The sequence below is a fragment of the Egretta garzetta genome, unplaced genomic scaffold (genome assembly GCF_000687185.1).
Source record: "Egretta garzetta isolate BGI_Z169 unplaced genomic scaffold, ASM68718v1 scaffold60, whole genome shotgun sequence".
In the NCBI taxonomy this organism is placed as follows: domain Eukaryota; kingdom Metazoa; phylum Chordata; class Aves; order Pelecaniformes; family Ardeidae; genus Egretta; species Egretta garzetta.
This window is the reverse complement of record NW_009258269.1, coordinates 3,175,872-3,187,906: the sequence shown is the minus strand read 5'-3', so window position 1 is coordinate 3,187,906 and position 12,035 is coordinate 3,175,872. Positions and strand designations below refer to the sequence as shown.

General features: G+C 57.0%; 1 protein-coding gene across 1 annotated transcript in view; it reads left to right on the top strand.

Moving 5' to 3' along the window:
- Positions 1 to 12,029, top strand: part of LOC104135801 (protocadherin gamma-B1) — a 41,374-nt gene extending 29,345 nt beyond the window's left edge. The window contains exons 3-4 of the mRNA XM_035888946.1: positions 5,954 to 6,042; positions 10,803 to 12,029. Coding sequence (XP_035744839.1) covers positions 5,954 to 6,042; positions 10,803 to 11,029 — 316 coding nt within the window. The 3' untranslated portion in view covers positions 11,030 to 12,029. The remainder of the gene's footprint in view (positions 1 to 5,953; positions 6,043 to 10,802) is intronic.
- The last annotated feature ends 6 nt before the right edge of the window (positions 12,030 to 12,035 follow it).

The window sequence follows — 12,035 nt, the reverse complement described above, 5'->3', positions numbered from 1 at the left end:
TCCCTCTTGCTTTTCCCTTTGCCAGCCTGGAAACACGCAGGCTGAGATTTTACTTCTGCTGGAGCTGTGTGGGAGGTGGCAAGGGGGGTTGGGCAGGGCTTGGAGGAAGCTGGGAGAGAGGAACCAGCAGTGCAGAGGGGTTTTGTCAGGGCAGGCAGTCTGGGGGGACCAGGGGCTGCCAGGGAGTGGGGCTGGGGGAATGGGCTTGAAGATCCCCCCTGGCCCTGGGAGCTGGGTGGGGAGGGCAGGGTGCTGCCCCAGCCAGGCTGCCGGGGGGGGGGGTTTTTGGGAGCGGTGCTGGCTGGGGGGGCCACTGCCATAGGAGCCGGAAAGCCCCAAATGAGAGAGGAGGGAGGATGCTGAGGGTGTCCTGGGAAAATCCCCAGGCCAAGCACTGCCTGCAGCCCTGCCGGGCATCCCTGGGGTGCTGGGGTCTCATCCATGGGGGGGCTGGGCTGTCCTCTCCAGCACCACGCTGGCACGAATTAACTTCTTTGGTTTGTCATGGCACTGCTACGTGGCTCCAGCTTCCAGCTGCAGAGCGAGGAAAACAATTTTTCAGGAACCCACCCGGCAGTTGTGCAAATAAATGTTTGCCAGGCCTTCGGCTGCCATAGTGACGAGCTCCATAGCAACCCTGCGAGGAAATGAATAATTCTGTGCTCGAAGTGGAAGCGTGTGGCAGGGGGGGGGGGGGGGGGGGGGGGGTGGGAAAAAGCAGCCGGTCAGCAAAGCATCCAGGTCCACCCTGCGCTGCTTGGGCAGGTGCTTGTGGAAGCCCTGGGTAACGGGGGCAGCCTCGCAATGCGGCAGGCGGTGGGGCTGGGTCAAGGCTGCAGGGTTTCATTCCTGCCTTCCCCGATTTCCACGTAGCCAGGTTTAATGAAGGCGTTTGCAGATCTCGCACCGGCTGCGCCTGCCTCTGCCGGCACACTCCCCGTCCCGTGCTCTGTGTCCACCGTGCCCTGAGCCCACTAAGATGCTGCATCCCTGGGTTTGGCTCAAATATGGGTTTGCTTCCTTCCCTCCAGTCCTAGCTCTGCTGGAAACATTCCCAAAAATGAAAGCCAGCTTTTTTGTGAGCTTTGAAGTGTGGAGTAGAATTGAACAGAGGGGGAAAAAAAAAAAAAAAATCTAGCATGTGGGGGATGGGTTTTTAGAAAAAAACCTTATTGAGTCAACTACATTTGTATGAAAACCAGCAAGTCCTTGGAGGCATTTCCATAGGAACCAGCCCCCCCCTTTTCCGGGCAGCCTCCCTGCAGGCTGCGGCCAAGCGGGGAGCAGCGCTGCAAGGGGGGGCTCCCAGGTCTGCCCGCCCCAGGCGGGGGGAGCAGGGCAGGGCGGGCTGCTCGCTGTTGAATCAGTGACTCACAGCTCTGATTCACAGCTCCATCCTATAGCCGTGGAAGGCAGCCAGGTCTGGTCGTCAGCTGTGCGCCTCTTCCCAATGCGAGAAGTTATTTTTGGGCGTTTTTAGATTACAGCGCTTGTTTTTTTCCGTGCCTCTGAATTCTGGATGATTGCACTGCAAGTAATTGAGACGCTTGAATTTCCTGCTTAGAGAAATGAGCTCAATACCATTTTTTTGCAGCTCTAAGGCATTTCTAAAATAGCTTTTCTGTGTGTTGTCATGGGGATCAGGCACACAGCTTTGGGGCTGTTTGTCCAAAATTTGGGAACACTGGGTGCAGTAGATTTGCAGAAAAGGACCTGGGGACCATCAGGTTGAACCTGAATCACCAGTGTGCCCTTGCTGTGATGGAAACCTACTGTGTACTGGGTTTTACTGGTAAGATTGTAGTCAGCAGGGCAAGAGAAGAGATGATTGCTTTCAGTTCAGCACTTAAGGGACAACACCTGGAGCACTGTGCCTGGGTTTTGGGCTCCCCACTGCAACAAAGACCTGGCCATATGGGAGCCGCCAAACGGTCAGAGGTCTGGAACCCATGGCAGGGGAGGAGAGGCTGAGATTGCTCCTTCAGCTTGGAGGCGTGAGAGGTAGGAGAAGGGTCTCATTGCTGTCTTCAGAGGTGCACAGTGAAAGGATGAGGGTCAATGGGCACATGTTGCAATGAGACAAATTTGGAGTGGATGTTAGGAAATCTTTTTCACCCCAGTATGGTCAAACACTGCAACAGGAGTCCAGAGAGAGATGGAGAAAGCTTGTACTCAAAATGTGATTGCTCAGAGCCCTGAGCATCTAACATGAAGTTGGATCCAGCTGAACGCTTGGTTCTGTTCTGAGTGGGGTATTGGACCGGAGACCGTCCAACGTTCATTAAGCTGGGTGCTTCGTGTCCCCCTCCATTCTAATCAGTCTGTGATTTTGTGATCCCACAGGGCATTAAGGGGATACAGGGCTTTGGCTGTCCCCCGGCACTGGGGTATCACTGTATGGCAGGTGCCAGTGAAGCCCACCGCTTGAGTTCACATGTGTTCCCTCCCTCTCTAAGACCAGAAGAAAGGAAAAGGGTCAGAAACACTGCCCATCTCCCCCTCCTCTGGGGGTGAACCTCTCTGCTCACTGGTGATGCAGGGCCACCCTTCCGTGGGGGCACACACCTCTAAAACACAGGGTCAAAACAACCTGGACAAGATCTTGGTTCTCTATACAGCCACTCATCTTGTGCCGTGCACCAGAGAGGTCGGGCTGTGTTGCTCAACCCCATCCCAGGCTGCAAGGATTAACCATGGCCCTTCTGCCCCCCGCTTCCAACCCAGCCCTGGGCAAGTCTGGAGCTCAGCGGTGGCTGGCTCTCCTGTCTGTGCCTGCATGTAGCTGTGGGGCCAAGGGCCATTGGGGTGGAGAGCATGGGCCACTGGTCAGGGAGCGCAGTGATGCTGGGGGCCCTGGTGCTACCTGCCAGGTCAATGCCTGACCACAGGGTGAGCCTTTCCTTCTATGCATTCCCGCTGTCTGAGGGCACGGAGGCAGGAGGAGCTTCTGTCCAGCGTGGCCCATTGCCGGAAGGAGAGGTGGGAGGGGAGGAAAGAGTCTTTCAGGAGGTGGAAAATGTGATGCTGGCACTGCCGCATCAAAGAGGAAGTTGAACCCAGGCCTCCGATTTCAAAACAGGGTTCAAACCACTGGAATATTACAATTTAAAAAAAAAATAAATTGATTTGGCACTTCCTTCTGCTTTCCCTTTCCCCATCCCTGGATCCCATCAGCATGCCGGGGCAGCCCCCAGAGCCAGCAGTGGGAGGCACTGGGGTGTTTCTGGGAAGCTTTCCTGCAGCCCTGAAAAACCTGGGAACCTCAGCTGCCAGCCTGGCAGGGGGCTGGTGGGGCAGGAGCTGCTGGGGTTAACTGGTGGCTGCACGGGTTGTGGTTTGCAATGGGGTTTAGGTTCCTAAGTCCTTTATTGGATCTTGCCCGGGGCTCTATTCCCAGCCCTGCCTGTGACATTAACAGGTCACTGCAGCCCCAGGGCTGTCCCCGCCTGCCTTGGCCTCACCGCCCCGCCTGCCTGCACGCCGCTCGCTGCCCTGGTGCAGGGCAGCAGCCCCCACGTCCGAGGTGTCTCAGCACAACCGTCACGCAAACGCCGAAATCAATTTGCAAGGCAGGCAACGCCTCGCTGCTGGCCTTCTTGAAACTGTGCCACCCCGCACCCCGCGGAGCAGCGGCATAAATAGCTCGTGGGACGCCCTGGGTCGCAGCAGACGGCAGGTATTTCAGAAGCGGCGCTGTCGGCAGCGTCGTGCCGGGGCAGCCTCTGCCACATTAGTGGTGGTTTGCATCCTCCACAGCTAAACCGGCGTGAGAGCAGTGCCCTGCGCCGGGCTGGGGATGGACCGGGCAGGCGGTACAGAAGGAGAAGGGACGGATGGTCGTGTGGTCCTGGCACAGAGCCTGCGTGTCGTTGGACAGGTTGCTTAAGACCAGACTTTCAGTGGAGTACCTGGGAGCATCCATACACACATCCTTACACTTGGGTCTTGTTTTTCAAGGGGGGTTTGCCCATATGTACCCCTCACTGGGTCCCTACCAAGCCCTGTGACTGAGCAGGGCCTGATCGGAGCTCACGGGCACTCTTATCCATCCTGTCCATCTGCAGTTTGTCTTCCTGCGTGCAGGACATTTGCACAGGGAGGACGGAGGAAGCTCCTGTGCATTCAGGGCTTCCTTCCTTGCAGAGCATTGATTCAGCTGGGGCAGTGACCTAGACATGGGAGCAGATACAACCTTCAAGGACATGCCTGTGGCTCCATCCTGTTTCCGAAGGGGCGATATCGAGCCTGTCCTACGTGTGAGGGCTGCAGCGGGTGCAACTGTCGGGGGCGCTTGGGCAGCAGGATGCTCAGCATGGTGGTGAAAGAGCCCATCTGCCACCCAGCACGCCGGGCTGAGTTGGCACCGTCAGTGCCTGCGCTGGCATTTGCAGCATGCGGGGTGCTGAGTGCTCAAGCACGGAGCTGCCGGCAGGAGACCCCAGAGCTGGGGGAGATCTTGGCTGTTGAGCATGTCTGAGCAGGTTTTTGGGGCCTGAGCGGGGCTTGGGGGTCTGAGCAGGGCTTGGGGGTCTGAACAGGGCTTGGGGGTCTGAGCAGGCTTGGTCTGAGCAGCGCTTGGGGGTCTGAGCAGGGCTTGGGGGTCTGAGCAGGTTTTCGGGGCCTGAGCAGGGCTTGGGGGTCTGAGCAGGGCTTGGGGGTCTGAGCAGGTTTTCGGGGCCTGAGCAGGGCTTGGGGGTCTGAGCAGGGTTTCAGGGTCTGGCAGCTCCTGGGTGCAAGGGCTGGGATCACAGCGATGGAGGAGGAGGAGGCCACCTCTGTGCCTTGCAGCCTGGTGGTTTGAACACTTTCCTGAGAAACAGGCTCAGCTCTCTCCAAGGGAAAGGGCTTTCAAATCCCCCACCTCGCTTCTGGAGAGCTCCCAGCTGCAAAAGCAGGGCAGCCCTTGTCCCAGGAGAGCCAGCACACAGCCAAGGGGCAGAGCCTGGCGTCCCAGGGGTGGTAAGAGCTGCAAGTGGGAGAGGGGAGACCAGCGGTCTGAGTGATGTGGTCACCTTGGGTCAGAGCAGAGGAGGACCCAAGAAAGCTGGTGAGATGTTCAAGTCACTCTTCTGGAAGCAGGGAGGCTCTGGAGGGGCTGTCCTATCCAGAGGGGAAGGGCCACCACTAGTGAGCGGTGGCCGAGCACAGCTGGCACTTGGCAAACGTGAATGTGGGGCTTGTTGGACTGCACACAGACTACTGGTAGTAACCTGGGTCACAGACCCTCCTTAATCAAAGCCTGGTAGCATCCCCAGAGGTTTCACAGGCAGATCTGTGGTGCTGAGCCCCTCCATCAGCCAGTCCTGGGGAACCAAGGTGGGTGCCCACCTTTCTTCTCTCCCATCCCCATTGCTCCAGCCTCTCTAGGACTGTTCGCTGCCCACTCCGCAGAGCTGGTGGCTGCTCCTGGCCTCCTGTTGGAGCAGTCCCTTGGGGTGCCAGGCAGCTGGCTCTGTGCCGATCCCAAAGGCCACCACACCATGGGGTTTTCTCACCCTCTGTCTTAGGAATGAGGCTGCAGAATGGAGTTGTAGCCTGAAATAGCTGGAAAGGTGCCTCCACTCACACGGCCTGCAAAAGGAGCAGGACCCGGTTGTGCAAGGGTGCATGCACCTCTGGGGCCTTAGGACCAGCATTTTTGGTAGTATTACATTGTATTGGTGGGAGGGGATTACATGATATGGGAGGGGGTTTGAGGTGTGGGGGTGTAGGCTGTCTCTGAAGTCAGCAGAAGTTGCTGGAAGCACTGCTGAGCCCCCCAAGTGCTTTTGGTATTGGCGGTTATTCCCCAAAGGCCTGGGGAGGGATGGAGACCTCTGGAAGTGTCTTGACTCTTGAGTGTTATTTAATAGAAGGATTTAAAGCCTGCAAACTCCTCTTTGCTAGCAAACTCATGCCTTCCTCCTGCCCGAGCTGCAGTACTTGCTGTGTTTTGTTTTTTCTTTTCCTGTAGCTCCCAGAATGGAGAGGAAGGTGGAGCCTGGCCGAACAACCAGTTTGACACGGAGATGCTCCAAGCCATGATCCTGGCTTCAGCAAACGGTTGGTGTCCATCACGTGTGCGAAGACCATGGCACTTGCTCTCGCGCGGGTACCTCAGATGCACGCCCACGCTGGTGGGACTTGGGTATCTGGGTTGACTGGGGTGGCTTCGAAAGTCCTTCTTCAGCAGTTGCTGGTGGAAAAGCACTGCTGTCTGTGTTACCCTGCGGAGGAGCAGGGTTGGGAAGGATTCAGGCAGAGGAGATGCCAAGTAGGCATCAGCATCAGGCATGGTGTAGACAGGGGCACCTCTTCCACCCAAACTGTTATCTGTGTGCTGGGCAGAACACTTTCTGGCTCAAGGCACGGTTGTGTTACGTGGAAGAGCCAGGCTTGAGGTGATGTTTTATAAATGGCTTGGTTCCAGAAGGTCACAGTAAATGGAACGTCTGCTGCATTGCAATTTGCCGTAAGGCGAGGAGGGAGGAAGACTGATAGATTTGCATGTGGGTAGAGGCTGGGCGGGGAATATGGCGAATGCCTGCCTCAGTATCCCCAGCAAGCCTCGTGCCCAGGGACACTGCCCTGTGCTCCCTGCTCATGCCGGGCCCCCGCCAAGCTGCGGGCGCGCTGAGGTTTGCCCCACCAGCTCCTGCTGGCTCTTTCCAGTTGTAGTCGCAGTTTGGGGTCGTTTTGGGTTGGTTTGTTCTGGTTTATGGCTGTCCCGTGTGGAAGCAGTGGGCAGGGAGGGGTGTTCCCATGCAGCCGCGGCTTTTGTATAAAAGAAGTGCAATTACCACTGCGCTCTGGATGAAGAGGCTGGTTTTCATACAGCCTTTATTTATAAATACCTCCAAGTCTTTTTCCCCTTGATTTAAAAATAGAAGCAACAGCACAGCCATAAAACCCTGTGCAAAATGCTTAGGATGTTTCCTTTGGGCTGTTGGGAGAGCAGGAATCTGGGGGAGGAGGGGTGGGTTTGGTGTTGCTTTCTTGGAAAGCCACTGCAGCTGAACTTTGCCACTTTGCAGACACCAGGCAGCCAGGAGACAGAGCTGCCGTGGCCAGGGAAGGGGATGAAGGCCTTGGGCAAGGGGAGTTGTTTACACTCAAGGGAAAGAATGCAAAAATGTGTCTCGGCTCTGAAAAACGGCCATGGAAAAACAGCCTCCAGGGTTGCATGTGGTTATCATCACCCGGAGTCTCCAGATCCGGTTTCCTTGCTCACAGATAAAGCTGTTTTTCTGGCTGCCACTCCAGCAGTCCCCAGGATCAGAGAGCTGAGCAGGTCCCTTCCAGGTTAGACACCAATTTCCACGTAGCCCCAGGGCCCTATTGCAGCAAATCTTCCCCAATCCACAAGTCTCAATTAGTCCCTAATGTCTCCCACAGCTTTAGTCCCTCCAGGGGGTTAATTTAAATCAGGTCCATCCACTCCATAAGGGCTTCCCCTACTGCAGCCCCAGTGGCTCTGTGCACTCCATCCTTTTCTTGCCCGTGCCGGTCCCTTGCTACACACACTGGATGGATGGAGGGATGGATTGAGGGAGGGAGGGACTGAGGGAGGGGGGGAAGGACTGAGGGAGGGAGGGATGAATGGAGGGATGGGTGGATCAGGATCAGGGGAGTGATCGTGCCCCTGTACTTGGCACTGGTGAGGCCCCACCTTGAATACTGTGTTCAGTTTTGGGCCCCTCACTACAAGAAAGATGTTGCGTTGCTGGAGCATGTCCAGAGGAGAGCAACGAAGCTGGTGAGGGGTCTGGAACCCCAGGCTGCTGGGGGGGAACTGGGGGTGTTCAGCCTGGAGCAGAGGAGGCTGAGGGGAGCCCTCATCGCTCCCTACAACTGCCTGAGAGGAGGGGGGGGCCGGGGGGGGTCAGGCTCTGCTGCCAGGGAACGGGCGATGGGACAAGCAGCCCTGGGGGGATTTAACAGCCGGGCAGGGGCGGTGCTGAGGGCCAGGGTTTGGGGGTGGGATGGCAGGGGTAGGGGAGCGGTTGGGCTGGGGGGGCTTAAAGGGCTTTTCCAACCCAAATGATTCTGTGATTCTATTCTATGATTCTATGGAGGGAGGGATGGATGGATGGAGGGATGGATTGAAGGATGGATGGACAGACGGATGGAGGGATGGGGCCAAGTGGGGACACATCACAAGCTTTTTCCACCAGCACTGTGTTTTCATGTCTCCCCTGCTCTCTCTGTCCCCCCCCTTTCTGCTCTCACTCATTAAGCTAATCGAGTTGATTGGAGCAGGCTTTGATCAGGGGCAGTGCTAATTGCCCACTAAGCTTTGTGCTGCCCATCCGTGGGTAATGTTTCCTGGCTATTTAAATGATCCTTATTTCTTACTGTCACTTGCTGAGCTCTGTTCCGGGTGGCAGGCGGGACGCAGTGGCAGAGGTGACGGCAGTGCGTGCCCTTCGCTCGCCCGCTCCTCCCGGTGTGAGCCGCTCCCATGCAGAGGGGTCGATGCCGACTTCCACCACACCACATCAAGCCCATGCTCGGCTCCGCACCAAGCAGAGACAACTTGGGGGGCAGAAACTCCTCCTCCATGAGCTAGGGAAGCCCCCCCGAAGGGACTGGTGATGCCCCATGCGCATCCTTACCCAGTGCCAGGGTCACCGTGGCACGAGGCAGAGCTGGCCCTGCCATGCCAAGCCCGCATGATCCAGTCTTTCTGTGGATTAAATCACCCTCCAAAGCCAGAGTGCCTGGGGAGCTGGGTTCCCCCCAGGGCTGTAAGGTTTCTGTCTCCCTTTCCTGGGCTCCCTTCCTCTGGATCTCCCTCCCTTGCAGCTGGGAACAACATAAAAAAACCAGTGTTTTGAGCCATCTGAAGGGGCAGAGGCAGCTGCTAAGACAGACCGAGGAGCACAGATGCTCCGGGACACCAGATACGGAAGGGCAGACATCCTGCCCTTAAAATACTCTGGCTCCCAGTGAGAATTTATAGGGGTGCCATGGGCTGGTGGGAGGGCAGACGGAAAGGCAGCCCGAGGAGCTCCTTCTCCGCAGCTCGGCAGGGCCAGACGTCCTATATTGGGCTCTCCGGGAAGCCCACCGGCAGCTGCGGCAGCACATGCCTCCCCTCTGCCCACGGGGATGATGGAGCTGCGAGCTGGGTATTTTTGCCAGAGCCCGAATTCTTGTTTTCCTCCTCGAGAGCCTTTGCCATAATGGCTGGCTGCTGGTAAAGGCTGAGCATAACCTTTCCAGCAACAAGAACTGAAGTGCCCTGCTTGGCAAGAGCAGCTCGGTGCCCATTTATAAACCTCTATTGTCCCTGTTCTCTCTTCTTTCCAGCCTTAATGTCAATGTTACCTAGAAACAGCCCTTTGCTCTTACCCAGGACCAACCGGCAGGCTGGGAACTTCCCGGATGGCTTTTTCTCCCCTGTGAAAGCTGTGCAGTGACTACAAACCAGTTCATGGGGACCAGTTGTCCTGGGTGGTGCTGGCAGCCCCCAGCCCCTTCGCTGCTCAGAGCCCTGGTGCATCTGGGATGGCCCCGGGGGGAAGTAGGGCAGCGGCACCCCGGGCAGAGGAGAAGGTGCCCAAGCCCACCAAGCCCCCAGCCGGGCTGTCTCCAGCTGGGGAGCCCAGAAAAAAAAAATTTCCCCCACTGCCGGAGGCCGTAGTCCACCTGCGAGCCAATCCCTGGCCATCTCCAGCCGTCCCGTCCCCGTTCCCAACACCCCGATGGCTGTGGGGTTGAGTTGGTTGGTAATGCACCAAAGCTGCTGCTGAGGCGAGTGAGGATTAGCGATAAATATCACAAACTGGATATGCACATCTCCTCCAGCCCAGCATCCTCAAAGCCCTGCCAGGACACATTTAACTGTGGAACACTTCTGCCGGTGAAGGCTTGCACGGCGGACAGCGCACCGGCATCTCCCCGCAGTGCTTCGCTGTGCCTGTGCGCGGTCCCGCACGCCCCCCGCCCTCGGGGCACAATATCCCGCCTGGTTTCGGACGCGCTCTGCGTTTTCCTCCACCTGCTCCAGCAGAGCAGCTGTAACTTTTCAAACTGCAGTTGCTTCACCCTTCCGACCTCTGCCAGGGGACGTGGGTGCTGCAATATTTCAGGGGGTTGTGGGGAGGTGGCTCAGCCTTTTTGTCTGGCTTTCTGGCTGGCGTAGCCGCCTCCATCTGCTCGAGGGAGAGCAAAGGCAACGCGGAGGCACACACAGAAGTGGTGTGGAGTGAGGAGCACCACGAGGGGACCAGCCCATGTCCTCTGCTCGTTGTTTTTCTTTATTCCTGCAGTCTCTCTGCCTGCAAAAGGAGGGCCCCCCCAGCTCATTTCTCCCCCTGCCTCCGTGCACCCCCCCGGTCTCCACCTGGTCTCCACCTTCCTGCCGTGCCCCAGCATCCCGGGGGGGCCCTGGGCCCTTCCCCCTCTCTGCGCTTGCTCTTTCTGTGCTGGGGCTTTGCAGAGCGACAGGAATGAATTTGCCTTCCCCTCCCCCCGCTCCCAGATCTGGACCATCGGATGCGTTTCGGCATTGATTTGCTTCGTGCTCAGCTTCCTAGAGCCATCCAGCCCCAAATCCCAAACCTTTAGCAACGATGTGAGCTGGAAACGAGGGCTTTTGGTGCCAGCTGCACCATGGTCCCCAGCGCGCACGGTGCAGCCGACCCATGGAGTGATGGTGCTGGAGGGTAATGAGGGGTGGGAGCAAAGGTTGGTGGCACCAAGGTCGGGGTTTGGCACCCAGAGAGAGCCTTTCGGGGCTGCTGGGGCTTGGGGTGGGCTCTGGCCGGCGTTAACAACCTGCCCTTCTCTTTGCCCCCGCCCTCTGGCATCCCCCACAGAAGCTGCTGATGGCAACTCGACCCTGGGCGGCGGCACGGGCACCATGGGGCTGAGCGCCCGCTACGGCCCCCAGTTCACCCTGCAGCACGTCCCCGATTACCGGCAGAACGTCTACATCCCGGGTAGCACGGCCACCCTCACCAACGCCGCCGGCAAGCGCGATGCCAAGAGCGCTGGCGCTTCGGGAGGCAACAAGAAGAAATCCGGGAAAAAGGAGAAGAAGTAGAGCAGAAGAAGGAGACCTTAGAGCCACAGGGCAGCTGGCTCCAGCACTCCCCCAAACCACAGCCCAGGCCGGAGGACGAATGTGAATTTTTTTTTTGTGATGCAAAAAGTAGGAAACGCTGCGAATGTATCTCGTCATCATCAGAGCTAGGAGCAGGCTTTCGCTGCTGGTAGATCTCATGATGAAAACCAATCCGGAAGCTAAACCCAACACAAACAAGTGCCCTGTGAATACTTGCTGATGTTTTATACGATCCCTCGGGTATTAGAATATGCAAGGGCAGAAGGTCTTCTGCCGCATCTTTGGATCCAATTTGCTCCCAGATGATCCGAGAAAGGCACAAGGCTTGTGCTCGGCTTTGCCCAGTGTAAATAATTTTAACGCGGATCTTTTAATTTATAGATCTTCAATCATTTCTTTTTTTTTTTTGGAAAGGAAAAGGAAGTTCCTAGCTTAGAGCCCGTGCTCCAATCTTTACTCTTAAACTTCCCATTAGTAAAATTCGCCCCCGGTTAATGACAGCGATGGATTTGTTGCTGAGAAGTTGGTAGGGAGTGCTTCAGTTCCTGCGTACCTGTTACCCGGAAAAAAAAATAAGTGTTTGTATTGCATGAGTCAAAGGGAATATGGCAAAGCTGCATCCTAAACGTTTTTGTTTTTAAAAAGTGCAACCACTGATGGCCTGAAGTATGAGACAAAAAAAAAAAACCCCTCCTGGTGTCTGAGAGGTAGGGAATTCAATGAGGAGCACGCCGGGGTGTGCGGCAGCTGCCCCTGCGGTTCTAGGGGTCTCCGAAGAGCAGACACATCTCATCCCTTCTTTGCAGTAAATATTTATATGTACAGTCAATGTTCTTCTGGAATTAAAGCTAAGAGAGTCTCGCTCCCCTGCGGCCAGGCTCCTTCAGGCAGGCGTCCGGCCGAGCCCCCGCCAAGGGGGCCGGGGGGCGATGCTTCACGTCTCTGCACACCGTGTCTGCATGCGCGTCCCTCACCCCCCCCCGCA